The sequence below is a fragment of the Mytilus edulis genome, chromosome 5 (genome assembly GCF_963676685.1).
Source record: "Mytilus edulis chromosome 5, xbMytEdul2.2, whole genome shotgun sequence".
Lineage (NCBI taxonomy): Eukaryota > Metazoa > Mollusca > Bivalvia > Mytilida > Mytilidae > Mytilus > Mytilus edulis.
The window spans coordinates 91,410,044-91,430,074 of record NC_092348.1 but is presented as its reverse complement, the minus strand read 5'-3'; the positions used below and the strand labels follow the sequence as shown (position 1 = coordinate 91,430,074).

At 31.4% G+C, this 20,031-nt stretch overlaps 1 protein-coding gene across 13 annotated transcripts in view; it reads left to right on the top strand.

The window, feature by feature from the left end:
* Positions 1-19,708, top strand: part of LOC139524812 (inositol 1,4,5-trisphosphate-gated calcium channel ITPR2-like) — a 122,782-nt gene extending 103,074 nt beyond the window's left edge. For 9 of the 13 annotated variants that reach the window (XM_071319904.1, XM_071319901.1, XM_071319898.1 and 6 more), the window contains 22 exons: positions 377-476; positions 1,327-1,377; positions 2,336-2,545; positions 3,107-3,154; positions 4,559-4,699; positions 5,749-5,898; positions 6,848-6,949; positions 7,272-7,355; positions 8,313-8,489; positions 8,895-8,994; positions 9,531-9,649; positions 10,153-10,322; positions 10,998-11,156; positions 11,499-11,660; positions 12,680-12,788; positions 13,632-13,755; positions 14,092-14,267; positions 14,982-15,140; positions 15,743-15,820; positions 16,671-16,790; positions 17,353-17,490; positions 18,173-19,708. In XM_071319904.1, the coding sequence (XP_071176005.1) occupies positions 377-476; positions 1,327-1,377; positions 2,336-2,545; positions 3,107-3,154; positions 4,559-4,699; positions 5,749-5,898; positions 6,848-6,949; positions 7,272-7,355; positions 8,313-8,489; positions 8,895-8,994; positions 9,531-9,649; positions 10,153-10,322; positions 10,998-11,156; positions 11,499-11,660; positions 12,680-12,788; positions 13,632-13,755; positions 14,092-14,267; positions 14,982-15,140; positions 15,743-15,820; positions 16,671-16,790; positions 17,353-17,490; positions 18,173-18,763 (3,268 nt within the window). In that variant the 3' untranslated portion in view covers positions 18,764-19,708. The remainder of the gene's footprint in view (positions 1-376; positions 477-1,326; positions 1,378-2,335; positions 2,546-3,106; positions 3,155-4,558; positions 4,700-5,748; positions 5,899-6,847; positions 6,950-7,271; positions 7,356-8,312; positions 8,490-8,894; positions 8,995-9,530; positions 9,650-10,152; positions 10,323-10,997; positions 11,157-11,498; positions 11,661-12,679; positions 12,789-13,631; positions 13,756-14,091; positions 14,268-14,981; positions 15,141-15,742; positions 15,821-16,670; positions 16,791-17,352; positions 17,491-18,172) is intronic. The other 4 variants (XM_071319907.1, XM_071319899.1, XM_071319897.1 and 1 more) reach the window with 1 other exon arrangement.
* The last annotated feature ends 323 nt before the right edge of the window (positions 19,709-20,031 follow it).

Genomic DNA, 20,031 nt, shown 5'->3' with positions numbered 1-20,031 from the left:
TTAGTGGTTTGTGGAGTGAACATGTTTACATAGTTGGTGGTTTTAATGACTGTTTCAGGTGCAGTATAAATAAATACACATTCTTGGTTTTTTTCACATTTAGTCAGTTGTTTAAAATATTGCACCAATTGTTTTTTGAAAGAAACTACTATTGTTAAATATGTGCAAGTTTAAGTTAAAAACAACTCTTGTGTCAATATATTCGTGTGATATTTGTCTCGAATTTTACAAAGTAAACAATTATAACTTTAAAGGCTATGATTCACTTTGAACAACAACGACACTTTCAAACATTAATTTCCTATGTGATGCAATTCTTTAACTTTCATAAACATATATACCGAGCTATTAACAAGATTAAATTTATATATTCTAGGAGGTCATTACTTGCCCAACATCAAGCAAGAGTGAAAGATATCATGTCAAATCTTACAAGCTTTCAGTCAAGTATCTCTGCAGGAAAAAGAGCTTTACAGGTAAGATTTGTTCATGCATCATAAATTATTTTAATATATAATATACAGGTACTATATTCACAAAATAATGAATTTTGGTTATCTAAGGTAAATATTAAGAAATAAAATGTGATAAAATTGTCAATGATAAGACAACTTTCCTCTAGAGATGAACTAAGTTTAAAACATTTAAAAGTTTTGATAAATCTAGAATATTTTTGAATACAAATAGTCGCAATAGCATGTTAAATAAAGGCAAACAGTAGTTCGAAATTCATCAAACGATTGAGAGAACACAAATCCGGGTTGCAAACTAAAACTTAGGGAAACACATCAAATATAAGAAGAAAACAACGAAACAACAGAAATACTAAAGTGTAACAAAATACGACAATGTAAACCACTCAGAATTGAACTATAAGATAACAATTGCCAATTTCCTGACTAGGTACAGGACATTTTAAGAAGAAAAAAATGGTGGGTGGAACCTGGTTTTGTGGCTAGTCAAACCGCCGGTTTTCATGGCAATGTTAAATATATCACATGAATGACAACATCACATGACATGACTACTATTCAAATAAATGGAAAAACATTCAAGATAGAGAAATACACAAATTAAAAATACAATAGAACATTACGACATGGTAATAGCTATTAAAGGTACCAGGCTTATAATTTAATACGCCAGACGCGTGTTAGGTCTACATAAGACTCACCAGTGCACTCATGTCAAAATAGTAAATAAAGCCACAAGTTATTAATTATCATAGGGTAAACGAAGTTTAATTGTACTTTTTTTATTATATCCTATACCTTTAAGTCACTGTGTGTCTAAAACATACACTTTAGCTGTGTTATGGTATTGTAGATGATACAGACATACGAACTACGGTTGAAAAGAGATAAAATGCAGGGATGGGTAAGCTATTAAGAGGCTGTGCAAGTATCTATCTGGCAAATCATATGATATGGGTGGCACAACATAATGTTTTTCCCACTGAAATTTTGGTTCCAATGCGATGTTTATATCATACAAAGGATATATATGTCAAAGATATTTTGGTATCAACAGTGGATGGCTCAGAAAATGATTTTAAAGTTCACTAACAATGCAACAAAATTTTGTATATCTCCCCTTTTCAATGAATTTTCAGTGCTTTCTATGTATTTTTTTCTCTTTATTTGTTGCAGTTAATAAAAAAACAAAATTTAACTTTGAGAACGAATGAATTTGTGATATGAAATAGATTAAAAAATTCTGAAAACAAAATATGTCATGTGCCATCCTTTGCCTGGTTTTTCCATGGACACCCTCTTAAAGATTTAAATCATCATTTGAATTGAAAAAAAATAATACTGATAAAATAAAAAAAAGGTTTTTTAAACCAACACTTTTATATATATGGACAGATGAATAGACGTAATGACAAATTGACAAATATGTCATTTAGGATTTGATTAAACAGTTATTGACATCTTCAGTAACCATTTGTGTTTTTTTTCTCGATATGGAGAAAACGATGAGATGAAGATCCCGTTTGTGCTTGGTATTTCATGCAATTGCAACGCATATGCACCTTATAAACAACAATTATTGCTAAATTATATTAATAATTAGTTTTCTTGAGAAATTTGACATTCATATCTTCTTGACATGTCTATCGCGTTCTGTTTTGAAATCGAAATCTGTCAATATATTATATAACATTCTGTCAACCAGGATTGCACTGGTATAGGAAAAACCTGATTTGAACAAGCTTTTCAATACAAATGAAAATTAAGATAGACCTTCCTGGTTATGAAACAAATTAAATAAAGATGATGTCCTGCCATGCAATACTTTTTAACCTACTTTGACATATTTGTTTTTATCTTAGAGTGCGCTTAGTAGAGCAAAGGAGCCATTACCACAGAAAAAGCGGAAGAAATCTAAAAAGAAAAAGAAACCACCAGAAAATAGGAAGCCACCAAATCTTATTCACTCCAATGGAATATCACGTGATAACAGCAACGAAGCATTACTTAAATCACCTGATACACCTGTGGAATATTCTAAAGATGTAGAAATGGTCGATGTATCATTAGATGTAAGTAATACGTTTCATAATATGTTACAAAAATCATAACAGAAAGAAAAAATCTGCAGTTGCTTACTTGTCACTCGTTTCACTACATTTTACATACAATAAACGACAAAAAACGTTTAAGCTGCATGAATGTAACTGCTCTTATTATGTTTTTTTTTACTATTCACTTTATTGCAGAATCTCTCTAAATCGGTATTCGTTAATCTCACATCGACTTGGTTATATATATTAAATTCCATAGATTCAAAAAGTGACATTTATGCCTAGTTCATACAACCATAAATAGTGGCAGAATGCGCGTAGGATATGTATCCATAGTAGCCAAACTCTACTTCTTAGGTACTTGGGGTGTTTAACGACCTTGACTATTAACAATTTACAGTCTCACACAATCGTCTAAATTCCCCAATTTGATGCAATTTAAAATTAGTTGTATTTCAAATCAAAAACTATGTAAAGTGTTTCGAGTTCTTTTGCAAGGTAAAGTACGTTTTAAATTTATAGTACTTTGTTAATTTCATATAATGAAATAGACATCACTTTAAATTATTATGCATTCAGTATTCAGAACCATGGCTGCCGCTGGAGGACATACATAATCAATTGTTGGTAAATAGTTTTTTTGCATCACTATAGGATATACATGCATTTTAATAATCATATTTTTGCGCATCATTTCTTTTACTAATTTTAATCATGGCTTTTAAATTGCTTTACTTCACATTTATTAGTTTTCATTTAACACTTGAAATGGGTTTCCTTTTTAAAACTCGTTTTACAGATCATGCAATTATCTTCAGCATTTACTCATACATTCAAATGCTCAATATTTCATTAAATTCAATACCACAATGTTATCAGTATGTTTCGTTTGGGAAGTACTGTAGTTTTGTAAAACTTTGCTATGCAAATGTCATGATAGATTTATCAATAAACTATCAGCTTTGCAATCATCAAACAGTGCTTTCATATGACAAAAAGCTGGTGTGGGTTTTACGTGAGTGAGTTAGTAATTAAACGTCACAGATGGCAAACAAACAAAAATACAGTTCACGTAAATCGACTGAGTTCTGTTCAATGTGTTAGGCAACAAATCGATTGATAAGTTAAAAGATACTATCAACGTTATTATATATTAGACACGTCTAATTAAAAGCTGACAATCTTTCTGTACAGTTAGTTATAGTTTATGTGTGGAATCTTTCTTTTAAACATCACATGCACTTTCAAAACAACAACTTAGAAATGGAAATTGGTATGTGACATATGTTCAAATACGTGTTGATTGCATAAAATAACTGTTTATGACGTCATTACACTAAATCCGTTGTACGGTGGATATGCACAGATTGATATTTTAGTCTAGGATTCATGATTTGTAATGTAGTTGTTATTCATGTTATTTGCTGTTAACTAGCTGTCAGTTACTGCGAGTACTCCTGGATCTGTGTTTTGTTTGTACTCATTTGAATTGTTTTTCTTTTATATTGCCTTTAAGCGGACTTTATGGTATGGGTTTTTCTTATCGTTAAAGGCCCTATAATAGCCTACAATTGCTTCCAGCTACTTCATTTGAACCATGACTGATAGTTATATCATTGACAATTATGGCACATCTCCTTATTTTTTATAATAGAGGGATTTATTTTATCAAATATAACATTTTTCAATGCAGATATACTGTTCTATTCATTTTGTTTTGTATGCTGTAATCTATAGAAAAAAAGAAAATACATGTTATCAATTCTACTATAGGATAATGAATCATAACAGAATTTGTTCAAAATCATAAATATATATAAGTATTAATCAACATCCAAAATTTCTTTATTACACCGGAAGGAACAGAACAGACATTAGATAGAGGCAAAAAGTAAAACCACAAAAATACTGAACTCCGAAGAAAATTCAAAAAGGAAAGTCCCTAATTTAATGGCAAAATTAAAAGCTCGAACACATTTAACGAATTGATAGCAGCTGTCATAACTGACAATCAATTGTTTATTTTATTAGGATGAAAAGGCTGCAGTGGAACTGATAAATTCCATGGATGATGGGGTAGGTGATATGTTGGAGTATAAAGATGACGGATACATAGAGTTGGTGCTTAAGCTTCTAGCAAGAGTCTGTGATGGACAAAACACAGATCTACAGGTTAGTTTCATAAGATGTACTTCTAATTGTATAAATTATAATTCACATTTTTAGCAGAGAAATTCCCGTTCATTAATTTTATACAGAAATTCGTTTATTATTTTGGACTGTGAACGGAAAGATCTAACATTGAAGTAAAAGTAACGTTTTCCGGATACCTTTTTACTTATTGATAGCGCAGCCACAAAATAACCAAATTAACACAGGTTCTATGTACTTTCCATCAACTAAGAAGACTAGTTCTGCCCTGGAACCTTGTCACACTAGGGGACAAGTGTCTACAACAACGTCCTAACAGACAATTCTCTGGGAGGACAAAGCTAATACTTGACCGGACAATAATTTGGACAAGTATAAGCCAGCATTCTAGGAAGTGAAGTTTTAAAGAAATAATACCTAAATTATCATATTTATTTCATACCAAAATACACAATAAGTATTCTAATAAGAAATGTGGTGCAATAAGTGCTCATTGTGCCAGATTGTCATGCACATTTGAACTTTAGTTCAAGCTATCCATTAGTGACAAGTATGTGAAAGGTTTTCCTTATACAAAATTTAAAACATCAAGACGACATAATATTTATGGAATTTTATCTATTTCCAAATTGTTAAAAAGATAATGGTCATATGAGGACCAATTGGATAAAAATACCTCTACATTGTCCATATTTCTCAATCAAAAACACCTGTCACAACTGTTTTGTTACTTCAAATAATTATATTAAAGATATCGCAGGATTAACAAATCTCCTTCAAAATAGTCATCAATCCGTAAAGGTAAAATCACAAAAAAAATCTAACCTCAAAACGGAAAGTCCTTAATCAAATGGCAAAATCTAAAGCTCAAACATATCAAACGAATGGATAACAACTGTCATATTCCTGACTTGGTATAGGCTTAAGTCACTTTTACGACAACGCGGTTAAATACCTCTACGATATTCAAATTTCTTTGTAACTCTGTGCTTTTATCGATGTAAGTTATACACGATAAGAAGTTGAAGATCAGAAATTGAATAAAATAAAATGATAAACTTCATTTTCAGACATATATGAGGGAACAACCAGACAACGTTAAATCATTCAATATTGTCGGGGAAACTGCTCAGTTTTTGAATGTTGTATACTCCACAGTAAATAGTAAGACCATAGCATTAATCATACAGATATTTTCTACGCTGAATGAGTTTTGTGCTGTAAGTATTACATAATCAATCAAGAAAATGCATAATACCAATATTTTTTGGCATTTCTAAGTCTAACTGTCGTTCGACAACAAAAAAGATAACAAACAAATAACAAACACAAATAACAAAACGTTATTAGGTCAGTTTTGTTTAATATTAAAACGAAGAAGCACTCTTTTCTATTCCTTCTAGCATTGGAAAATTAAAGGATCAAACTTTTCAACCTGATATTGCTTTTAAAATATGACATGAACAGAATTATCAGAGTTTGGTCAATTCTGGGGTGGAGGCTTTACAAATACATTATTTTGTCGCAGTTCAAGATTACATTTACGATTTCACAGGAAACAAACGTAATAGATAATTGAGTGAACTCAAAACGGAACAAGACAGGTCGCATCAACAATTTCAAAATTATTTTCTTGTGCTATATTACCCTTTATGATTGGAATAATTCACTATTGTGTATTTCAATCATTATATCCAATGAAAAACACAATGACACAAATATGTCCTCACCTAAACCACATGTCTTAAGCTTTACAATTTAGTACAAAATTGATAGTAATGATCAGGCGGTTATGCTAGAACAGATCACTTTGAAATAAGTGAAATCAAAAAAAGAAAATTCAAAACGGAAAGTCCCTAATCAAATGGTTAAATCAAAAACTCAAACACATCAAACGATTGGATAATGACTGTCATTTCCCTGACTTGATAAAGGCATTTTCTCACGTAGAAAATGGTGGATTTAACCTGGTTTCATAGCTAACTACACCTCTCATGAAGTGTATTCAATAGATAAATTGGTTTTTGTTTCAATTTTTTTAAATAAGCAAATTATAAATTGCAAACGATCGTTTTAATTACGTTAAATCGTCATATATAGACAAAGAATATTTTGTTTAACGATTCAATATAAAATCAATGATTGTTTTATTTCTGTTTGTCCTTTTAGGGAAACCAGGAAAATCGTGTTGTTGTGTATGATAGAAAAGTTGTTGATTATATAAACTTTATTCTCCGGGCTGGCGATATTGCTGATTGTCCACCTGAAAAGGTATTTATTTTGTTCTATGACTTATGAAAAGTTAGTAGTTTATTACAGAGTAAAGATGTTTTGGTAAAATATGTTGTTTTTCATATCTATTGAATCCTGAATATATTGCAAATATGTTTTACACAAATATGTTAGAATTAAGAACAAAAAGTCAAAAATGCAGTAGATTTCATGGTTCCTTGAATAAAAGCAAAAAATGGTTTATGTTTGAATTATTGCTACAAATGGAAGTTATGAATACTAAACGTATTTAAAATGTATCTTCAATTGAACGAAATGTGCACCAGACTAATATGAACCATTTTTTCTATTTTCTTTCCAGATTCTTGAGTTACGAGAATCAATTTCTTCACTGATAATATCGCTCATTGAAGAGAACGGTCCTGGAAACTCCCAAGTTGCTAAAGTAAGTACAAATCTAAAAAGACAAGAAACTTGTGTTTATGATTTATATTTTATTCCTTTAAAACAGTCCTGTATATTATTTCTTCTCTTTAGTTGTTTATACAAATTTGTCTCTTTTTTCCGACGTAGTCGGTATAGTTTCGGTTTGTGCCCTTTGAACTTAAGGACGCTTAACTATGGCAACAAAATACTCATGCTCGAAAATCCTTTCTGTGATTGGACAAATTGCTGTCATGGTGGGTGATTTGGTTGTGTTTGAAAAAACGTCTCGTTAATTATATCGTGATGGAAAGCAAGTGAAAAACTATAAATATTTGAACTAGATCTTACAAAGATTTATATTTTTTATTAAAATAACTGTTTCTCCAATAGCTCTTTGCATCCGTGACAGCTGTTTATTCGGGACAATTATATAATTTGTATTGTAAACTCTGTTGTACGAACGTACTTGACTTTTAGAACGCATTTACGCAGGTTTTGGTGAATGTAAACAGAAAGATACGAGGACCGAGAATACTGAACACAAACAGAGAAAACGTTATTTAAATGGTATCTCTGTGCTTCTGAAGGTTATCGAAATGATAGTTTTAAACATATACTCAAATTTAAATACGTCGGATATCTTTTTTAAAGATAGTTCTTGTTTGGGCTGATCTTACATTGCCATGGTTTTCGAGTATGAATTGACCTTACAATTATAAAAATTTTCTACCAAAACATTTAAACAGCATAGCAAAACCTTATCAAAGATAGTTTTTAAAGCCATCCTACAAAGACTCATGTTTGACACTCTAACCAAAACGATGGAAATGCCAAATGAAATTAAAAGAGTTGATGATAAGTAATCAAACAGAACATTCCAAAATGTTGTTCTGTATAGGACTAAGGCTATCTATGGCTTGTGAAGAAAAACTTTAATGTTGCAAATATCAAACGGCGTCATATTACTATTTTTCAGGAAGTCAAGGATACTATAGATAAAGCAGCAGTATACAGATGTATGACATCCTGCTACACACTACACCAGACTGACAAACCGAAATTAGAAGACATCAGTAAAACTACTGATGGAAGTTTTCTGCAACCAGCAAAATCAATTGCTGCTTTAGGAGGAAGTCTGCTTCAAGGTGTTATGGTAAATAATTAACTTTGATATTACACAAAAAAAGAATGAAATGTTCGGTTTATTTGGTAATTCTTATCTAAAGGTCAATATGGTGTTTCACTGTATTTCCTGTTTGTGAACTTTTCATGTCATCAACTTCGAACAGATTATTCATTTGAAAGATAAATGAATTAAAAGTGTTTCTTCAAACTCCAGACTGACAACAAGATAAACCGACTCTGATTATGGCAATTAAAAGGTTCCCCTCTTTAGTAACACATATTTTTAATGGACCAAAACGGGAATAGTGACAAATTATTGAAATCTCGCATAATATACATAAATAATCTACAGTTTGCAATTGGAACAGGTTAAATCTATAGCCTCAAACAAACCTATTATTTCTTATATAAATGGTAGTATTTTGTATTGCAGAAAGGCAAAAATACTGTGAAGGACACTTTAATGGATGTTGGATTTTCCTATTATCTTATTTTAGCCAGAATGAATGATATTGATCCTCATCTCTCATCACGTATGTATTTCAATTATCTCGTTTTATATGCGTTTTATTTCATAAAAAGGCAAAAAAAAAAGCCAAAATGTCAAAAATACTGCACTCAAAAGAATGGATTACAACTGTAATATTTCTGACTTGGTACAGGTATTAATTCATATCATATTTTGTTAAATGAATTTTGATGCTATTACAACGTCCGTTGAGACAAAAAAATTAGATAGTAAAGGACAGTCAAGTCTGATAAGTGGAAGGAGGACAGGTAATGATGTTACCAAATGAAAAGAAAAAATAATGGCAAACACAATTCCACAACTTACTTTACAGAAAACCTACCATTCATAGACACGAACCATACGAAAATCAGTGCTGATCTCAAGTATCCTGCAAAGTTGACTTAACACGCTCTTCTATCTGCGTTCATGACAAATAAATTCCAGTGTGTAGTAGAATTCGGTGGTTAAAAACCCATAGAATTATTTTTGGTATGACAACTGACAAACATTTATTTCATTGAAGTACATTTTTTTAATTTGGTATTTCCTTTGTTCCAGATTTAAAAATTACACCGGAACAACAGAAGGCTTTTGATTTCTACAAAAAGAATTCTTCGTCTATAGAAATAGTTAAAGACGATGTCCTGCAAAAAGTCAACTTCAGGGTGAAAAACAAAGTAAGAAATGATGACTATTATAACATTATTTGTAAAGACGCATATCGTAACTGTTAATGAACTCATCAATTGTATTACTCACTTGCAATACCTTTATTCAAATGAAGGGTTTTATATACTTCAGTAGTCAATCGTTTCATAAGCAATGATTTGAAGTTAACTGCTACATGTATTTTCGACATAATCATAATTGTAACTGACACAACTATTTTGATAAACATATATGCGAATATATTGCAAACATATTCAAAGAAGTCTTCGTCTATAAAAATAGTTAAAGACGATGTCCTTCAAAAAGTCAACTTTAAGGTGAAAAACAAAGTAAGAAATGATGACTATTATAACATTATTTGTAAAGACGCATATCGTAACTGTTAATGAACTTTTCAATTTTCAATTTCAATTTTCAATAAATCCATCAAAACTACAGTTATTGTTATTTAGATTATACTTATGCTTAATAACTTCCAGTCACTGGTTTATTTCCTCGGACTATGTTTTAGAATTATTTGCGTGACCAAGTAAAGGAAAAGATTAAATGGACGGTTGATCGATCTTCACCAAGCAACAAGATCCGTGATATCATAAGGTGGACAAAAGATATTATGCAGGATATAAGTTATCAAAGGAAAATTCTACATAATCCTATTGCTATGATGTTTACAAAAGGATGGTTAGTATAATGCCAAACATGGATGAATTGAAGATTTGTCACCTTAAACAATAGAAACCCGACTTTCATATACAAACATGACACCACTGTGATATGAATCATTATACTCTTTATTTAGGATTTTGCAATTTGATTAGAAACTTTCCGTTTTGATTTTTCCTCGGAGTTCAGTATTTTTGTGACTTTACTTTTTATATTTCACGTACTTTACATCTTGAAGATGTTTTACCAGAAACTTCTCTTGGTAATATCAACGCAATTCTGAGTAAAATCACGCTCATGGAAATATTTGTTTTGCATTTTACCTCAGATTTTCAATTCTTTAATAAGCTTTTGATTTTGAACTATTTTGCCTCGAGAATAACTAAAAATACATTTATTGTCGAAAAGAGCATTCGATGCTGTAGAAATGTGTATCGTGAATGTTAAAATAATCGATTTAGTGGTTTAAATTTTTTTATAAAAATTATAAATTACAAGCTTAAAATAGCAAACATTGCTATTTGTTTTTGATTTATTGCTATTTTTTTTGGATTTATTGCTATTTGTTTTTGATTTAGTCTTATATATATAGTATTATTTACAATGTCATCTATATATTATATTTGTCAGGTTGCTGTAACTATGGAGCTATATTCCTTATTTACAATGTCATCTATATATTGTATTTGTTAGGTTGCTGTGGAACTATGGAGCTATATTCCTTAGTTTTGCGATCAACTTACTAATGTTAATAACATGGAATGCACAAGCCTCATTGGAAGATGTCACAAAAACTGCTGCACTTATCAATGGTACCAATGTATCAACTATACCATGGAATTTAATAGCAGAGTAGGTTTTATTTCAATTCTTAACCTGGTAAACGGAAGTAGAAACAATAAACTTTTTTTTTATTTACACAAATGTCCAATTTTCGAGATATATGTTATATTGTTGTAACCAAAAGATTTTAACAAGTTTCGTAAAATACTTCTTCGGTGTATGTACTTTCTTACTACACATAATAACAAATATATTTATTATATGAATAACCTTGTTAAAAATGTAAGATAATTATTTAAATAGAAATGAAAACTTGAAAAGTTTACATTGAAAATGCAAAGAAAAATAAAACAAGTTGAGTATATCAAATCGCCTAAAGCTATTTTCATTTTTTGTTTCAATTTGTAACAGCCCAAAGCCTAAAATCGAGCATATGAGTGAACAAAACTTCTCTTTGACAATGTACGTACTAGGAGGTGTCCATAATCTGTTTTCTCTCATGGTGTTAGTAAGTTATTTCCTGTCCAATCACCCAAGATTTCCAAGTGGAGAGGAAATAAAGGCATCATTCAGGTATAGTTACTTCTATAAATACCTGTATTTCAAAAATAATGTTTCTCTATATATTTATGCTAGTAATTAGCATAACAAACTCGTTGAGATTGTTCATTATTATTTGACTGAATATAACACCAAATTATGAAATTTTATCGGTTAGCTGCTTTTTACTATTTATTTATAGGGATTTTTTTCGTCTACAAACTTTTCTTAAAGATTATTGGTTACCTATGTTGCAACAAACAGATTCAGAAATAGTTGTATCAATACCTTACTGTTGTAAGAGGGACCCAACATTGAAAATATCTTTTGATGTTCATTTGAAGGAATTGAAATATATGGCCGTTTTTACACCCAAAAATGTTCTATGAGTACAGCCAAACTGATTCACAAAATTAAGTCCTGGTACCTATGATGAGTGTATTCATATAGGAAAGTTTTAAGGCATGACAGGACCTAGGTATATAAAAGTTACATGAAGTCTATGTTTGAGAAAATTAATTACTTGACTTGATTTTGATGTGCATTTTTTTCCAGTCTGTAGAAGACAGCAAAATAAACAAACACACGAGTTTCATTTGATACGGTCCACTCAGTTACAGAGTTTAAATCAACATTTTTTTACAGGTGTTTATTGTCCATTTAAATCAATACCACTCACAACATCGATTATATGAGGGGAGCTTCTCAAACATTTTCCCAACTTAGTTTATTTTTTGTACCTCCTGCAGGAATGAAAAATAAACAACATCGCCAACCCCAAATCAACAAAGATTAGAACTTTAAAAAACGAACACATGGATCAAACAAAAATGAAAACTTAGGCCACAGTTATATCAAACATCAAACCTAGGACCGATAGAAACTTTGTTCGTTTGATACACCACTGTAATTTTTGACCTGTAATTTTTGTTTATTGTAATCGAGCTAAATCTTGTGGAAAAAATAAAGATTTTAGAAATATTTAGAATTCCCGAAGACATGCAAGTATGTTTGATGGTTTACAATGTAGTTGATTTTGATTTATATTATAGAGCATTATGCGGCAAAAAAGCAAACAAAGATGACATCAAAGACAAAAAACAAGAAGAAGGTTCACGATTAGATGCCAAGTTCTTTAGTTTTCTTACATTTTATTATATGGTATGTTTATATAAAGATAAACTTAGCAATGAAACTAATAGTTTTGTCATTTATTTTTATGTTACTGCTATGCCACTTTATGTAAGTAATGACCTTCAATTCCTGATCAATACTAGATTTCTGTAATAATTAACTTACTCGATACATTTTGTGAAAACCTTTATATAAAAAAAGGTTAGCACATATAACAAATCAGTTTATCATTCACTAACATTTACCACCAAGACCAGACTTTCAGTCAACATACATGTGTGTGCTCAACAATGTCCCGAGTACATTTTGGCATGTACTATATACTTGTGAGCGATAGAGATTGTGATTTACGCTCACACTTCTGTTTCCTGGAGGATAACCTTATGCCGCTGAAAATCGAATATTTGACAGTGGTATAGATGAACTTGAAAGTCTATTATAAAATCATGAGAAACGATACTGTTTTAAGAGAAAAATCGATAAACCATGATAGTAATATGTGGGAACGTGTGCAACGTTAACAATGGCATTATGTTTCAATGTCAATAATGTTGCATGTTGCGCACACATCTGTACACACATATATGGTATCACTCTACATTGAAAAAAAAGAAAAACCACAAAAATACTGAACTCCGTGGTAAATTCGAAACGGATAGCCCCTAATCAAACAGTTATATCAAAAGCTCAAACATATCAAACATATGGAAAACAACTGTCATATTCCTGACCTATTACAGGCATGTTCTGATGTAGAAAATGGTGGATTAAACCTGGTTTCATAGCTAGCTAAACCTCTCACGTGTATCACAGTAGTGTAGTCTAACATCATACTCATTGACACTTTATAATTTATTATTCATGTTACAGGTGTTCTTAGGTATGTCCGTCTTAGGAACATATTTCCATGGTTATTTCTTTGCATTTCATCTGTTAAACATTGTCAACAATAATCAGCTTTTGAGTGGTGTAATAAAAGCTGTAACATTAAATGGTGAGTAGCAAAATTGAAAACAAGAGTTCTGTGTTCTCTACACTAGTTTCGATGTATTTGAAAATTCTTTTCATTAGCCATGTTCAATTTCTGATTAATGGAATGACTTGCAAAACTGCTCCTTGGATGCGTCAAGATGAAGAATTTGATGTGATATGACAACGTAATACTTTTTTCTAATTTACAAACCTGTATTTATTTGAAACATTCTATACGTGAACTTTTATAATTGTAATTTGTAACCTTATGTAATCAAAAATGTCATATTAATGCATGTTAAAACACTTGAAATACACCTTATCCACTTTGACTAATTTATACCTTGTATTTTATCAGGTATTTCCCTATTATGGGTTGCCATTTTAGGACTTATTGTGATATACATATATGCCCTTGTTGGGTTTTCGTTACTTCGTATGTTCTTCAATCCTGGTGAATATTTATACTGTTCCACACTTTGGCAGTGTACTATTACTGTCATGCGGTATGGACTAATCGGAGATATGTTTGAGGTAACTACATAATATCATTTGCTTTTGTTATCAATGATTTTAGGTTCATAATACTTCAATTTTTCTATTTCCAATCATGATAAGTATGCTGATATCTGTGATTAATTATGCTTTTAAGTTATCCAATGTGACATACAAGTTTATGACAGGCGTCTGGATAAATGTTCACCTGGACATTACAACCGACTTTTTCCCCATGACGAAGGGTACACGAATATACAGCCATGTCTGTTTAAACTAAGGACGATAAATCAGAAGCGTCGTGTACGAGGGATATCACACACACTGCACGTTTAAGAATTATTACAATATCTTTTTTGAGTTGTGTGTATGTGGCTTTTTTCAAAACAAAACGTTTGTCCATCTCCTACATTCTTCCTTATCCCGTTATAATATTTATACCCACACTTTTCCGATGGTTCTACTTGGCAAACTTAAAATTGTATATTGTAAAATAAAAATTCGCACTTGACATATATATATAAAATATTGTCAGTGGACGTTAGAAAACAAATATTTAATCCATGAATTTAATGTTGATAAGTTTAATTAAATTGCTAGACATTAATACACTTGCTTTTGTTATAAATTTGAAAAGACATGAAAAGTTATGTATATCTCTTTTAACTATATAATTCGTTTATAATATATGAGGAGTTATGTATGTTATGTGTCTCATTTAACTAGAATTTGATTATAATAAATTAATTTCAGTCTGTGAAACAGACCAACAATAATGGATATGAGACCTTTGATTCTTTCTGGCCATTAGTCCTGTACCATGTATCGTTCTTCATCTTCATCACCACCATTGGTCTGAACATCATCTTTGGTATAATAGTTGACACTTTCTCTGAGCTCAGAGACCTCAAGGTATTGTATTTCTGGTGATTTTTTTTTTTCATTTTAAGAACACAACAATTAATAATGATTGCAGGAGATATTTGATGAATGTCTTTAAAACACTATCTTTACAAACAATATGTGCAAAAATGGTAGGCATAGAAAAACGTTTCTATAATAACTAAACTCCCATTTTCATAATTAACAAGCCTTCTATCGACCCTATGTGCAACATTTCAACATATGACAAACAGTTTGAATATAACTGCTGTTTTCATTTTCTAAAAAGTCAGTCAATAAAAAGACACGGGAACGACCGAAGCATACATGACAAGAAAGTACATGTCTAAGAACAATGAAGAATACTCGCAACTCCTGCAAGATGGTTCAAATGTATTTAATGAGTAGATTAGTAACACGTAAACTCACAAAAATACAGATCTCTGATAAAATACAAAATGGACAGTCCTTAATCAAATGACAAAATCAAAAACTCAAGCACATCAAACGAATGGATAACAACTGTCATATTTCTGACTTGGCATAGGCACTAACGAGGTTCTTAAAACAGTGTCTGTTTTTGTTCATCTTTGCAATGGAAATTTTTATATCAATGAATCTATTATTTGCAGTGGCGAGCAGAATCAGATATGAAAGACACTTGTTTTATATGTAGTAGAAACAGTTACGATTTTGAACACAACGGCAAGGTAAGTTTTTCTACTGTTCTGTTATAGAACCATTCAGGTAATGCGAAAAATTAATATCATAAGTTATGCAGATATATATGTAAATGAATCGATCGATAATTTTACCATGTGTAGATTTCAATCAAATGCATGACAAACAAAACGATACAGAAGATACTTTGCTTAAAGTAAATGACGCGAAAAAGAATTTTAACTCACAAATCATTACTGATCCTTATTGAACATTCATTGACATCCCAAAACGGAAGTTATTTTAAAAAGAAAACAAGACTGTGTCCCTAGTACACGGATGCCCCATCCGCAATATCATTTTCTATGTTCAGTGGACCGTGAAAATAGGGTAAAAATTCTAATTTGGCATTAAAATTAGAAAGGTCGTATCATAGGGAATATGTGTATTTCAAGTTTCAAGTTGTTTGGACTTCAACTTCATCAAAAACTACCGTGACCAAAAACTTTAACCTGAAGTAGAACAGACGGACGGACGAACAAACGAACGCAGGAACGGACGGCAAACAAACGGACTCACAGACCAGAAAACATAATGCCCTTGTACTATCGTAGGTGGGGCATAAAAAAGAACAACCACCAGAACAGATCAATCCGGCGTGAGCTATTCATTCCTTCAAATTTACAGTTCAAATTTTGCAACAAGGCCATGAAGTAAAAAAGCAACGATATCATATATCACAGAGGAATAACTATGTTATACTTCGATAACAACTTTCGAAAACCAAATTGGCAAATGTACTTCCTATTCATATTTTTCTCCGTTAACTTGAACAAATTGTTTTCTGTGAAAGAATTGTATCATTTTTGTAAATGGAGATATATACTTCGTTCGTTTCAGGGTTTTGAGCACCATGTACGTAACGAACACAATATGTGGTCATACGTCTTCTTCATCATTCATCTAGATAGTGTAAAAACTTCTGATTACACAGCATTAGAACTCTATGTATCAAAATCGGTAAGTAGTTTTTATATTATGCATTGCATAGATATTGCCCTCTGTATTATGTTAATACGTCCATGTAGCTATATCTGCGATATATATTTTGTTATTGTCACCTTCAATGAGACACTAATATTTAACATATTTAAAGTGGTCGTGTCGGTGTAGGGGTGTTGTGATTTCAATCACTAGTCGTGTTAAACAAATGTTGGGTTTTTTTTTAAATTGGAACGTGCTGTTTTGCAGTTAAGTATGCGACATCCAGGAACAAGAACTCTGTGCTCGAAGTCAATTTTACCTGATGGAGATGAAACCGTAGTTTCCTAATAATTGATAAAATTGTAGATGGACAATATACTCACTACTGAGCCAATAATACACTCGGGAACAGAAAGTCCACCGGCAGCGATATTGACCAAGTGCTATTAATATTAAATGAACAATTTATAATTATCATGCGTCCGAATAGAAATATCGAATATGGTATATAAGTATAGGTACTAAACAAAATTGAACTTACCAGCTAACACTACGTACTCTGTATTTAGTTACGCATCTCTCTATGATTATTTTTCAGGTTGGAACTGAAAATTACGAATTCTTCCCGATGAACAGAGCACTATGTCTATCATCAATAGATATTGATTCGACTGAATCTAAAATAGATGACCTTCTGTCACGTGTCACATCAATTGCAATGAAACAAAAAGAAGAGGTAGAGTTATCGTTCTTGTTCACTTTAATATTTTTTGACAATACTTCTCAGTAATATATCTCATTAATTATTGTCTGAAGTACAATATTTTATGGAACAAAAACGAGATAGCTTTATAATATTGAAATAAGATTTGGTATAATTGACAATTATACAGTTAATCGACCAAGAACGTGTATATGTCACCATACGGCCTTTCACAATGAACAAACCTTATTCCGTAAAGTCAGCTATAAAAGACATGACAAAATATTAAACGATTCAAACGAGACAGTCAAATTTAAGGCCTTGTCTATGACAAACAAGATAAACGAAAAATCAAATATAGCGGATGACAACCACAAACAAACACAAATTTACAGGCTGCTGATACTCAAAAAAGTTTTTAAAAAAAGTCAGTTTGATATGTATTGACAAGAAACACAACAAAAAACTGCTAGTAAGTAAATATGAAAACAAAGACGAGAAGTACCATTCTTAACTAGGATCTAGCATGTACCGAAAGTATGTTCAAAACCATTTACAACTATTAAACAAAGCTTAAGCATGTTCCTTTTAGACTAAAGTGTCTGAGTATTTTATTTCTGTTATGACTCACTTTTATTTGGAATTCAAATAAAACAATTTAAGACTTTAAAAACTTTCAAATACAAGCTTTGAAATATGTACTTTCATATTTTAGGAAACAGAGAAAAAGCGAAAAATAGAGAAAATGAAACAAAAACGTTGGCAGGAAAAGCACAGACAATTTATGTTCGGCTTATCGCCAGATGATAATGATCGAGGTGAAGGGAATGGGGATCCGGAAAATGATACGTTTCTTGGTCCGCAACTGCGAATCAGTGACCGACCCTTGTCTAGACCACCAAGTATTCTCAGCTTACAATCACGACGTCGTACAGACACTCCTGGGGGTACTTCCTCTCGTAAAGATGACATAGATCGTCGTGAGTCGGAACTTGGTCTGTCACAATTCTTAACTTCAAAACTACTTAAGGAAAAGAAAGCGGCTGCAGCGAGAGACGACGACACGCCTTCCGTTTCTGATTCAGATGCAGGGAGTGTTGAAGGATCATACGATATCATGGCACGCGAAACATCTCCCCCGGGTTCACAATCTTTTGACTTCCTTGCTCAACCGCCACCTGTGCGGGATAGAGCTTTCTCTGTACCCGTCATTGTAACTCCAGCTCGATTGTTAGCTGAGGCATCCAGAGACGACATTGATGAGGAAGAAGAAGAAGACAAAGAAGAATATTCAACAAGATTGTAAAATTTAAAGTCAGGAAATTATGTAACATTAATTTGTAACAGTCAATACCATATATACATGATTTTCGTTTTGAATGATATGTGATAAATGCGGTCATAAGCAAAGTATTTTTGCTTTATTGAACAGCGTTGTCCGTGTTTTTTATGCTCTACGTTAAAAAGGAATGATTCTGTGAGCGAGCAAGCGGATTATTTTCACTACAAGAAAATTTCAAGTTTGAATGTTTGAATCGCAGAATGTATCTCATATGGGTAATATTTTCGTTTTACACCCATAGATAGAATGTGGGTGATGTATGGAAGGTTTAGGTACATGTATGTGTGAGGACCAAGTTCTTGTACTAATTTTTGCAATTGATTATCTAATAATATAATGTGTTACTTGCATATTACGCTGTTCATTTCATGGTGAAATGGAATTCAAGTATGCTAAGTATGCTGGGAACCGCTTCAGGAAAAATATCATTTTTTTTAATTGATTTATAAAATATGCATTAAAAGTAGTGCCATTTCATATTACTACGACTACAATGACCATAGGAGTGAGTTATTTATAAATTATTTATTCTGAAGACCTACCATGATAATGTATATATAGTGTTAAAAGTAAAATTATTATTATCATAACAAATTTTTTCAATATAGATATATGGTGTTTTCTTATGCGCTTTCGTATTTCAATGGATATTTTCGATCGATGGGGGATTCGAGGCGAAAGATAATTTTATTGAATATTGTATTTAGCCAAAACTAACATATGCCATACGTATTATATTTTGAAGAATGTTGGAGAAACATATAGTAATCACATTATATATTATATATATTCTGGCTTTCATTGTTTACATTTGTACATATTTCTTGTTTATTGCCTATGTTAGAAATTTCTGTGATCATTTGTTCTATTATAATATTTCATTTTTAAAATAAAATATTGTTAGCTTTATTGTTATCTTTATTTAATGTATTCTGAACGTATTTACTCCATCTTTAGATACATAAACAGCATACATCTCATCCCAAATGATCCTAAGAGTGATTATCATAAGCAATGGGAATGTTTAATTGATAACCTATGTTTTGAGATCGCCGTGCTCTTTGTCAGTTAAAGAACCCTAGCAACCACACTTTGAATAGCCATATGATAAGGCACACAATCTGTCTCAATTCTGTGACATTGACAATTCCAATCACTTCATCCTGGTCGAATTGATTATATAATTTCCTTTGTGTTTGTCCTGATTATGCATGAACCATTTTTCACTGGAC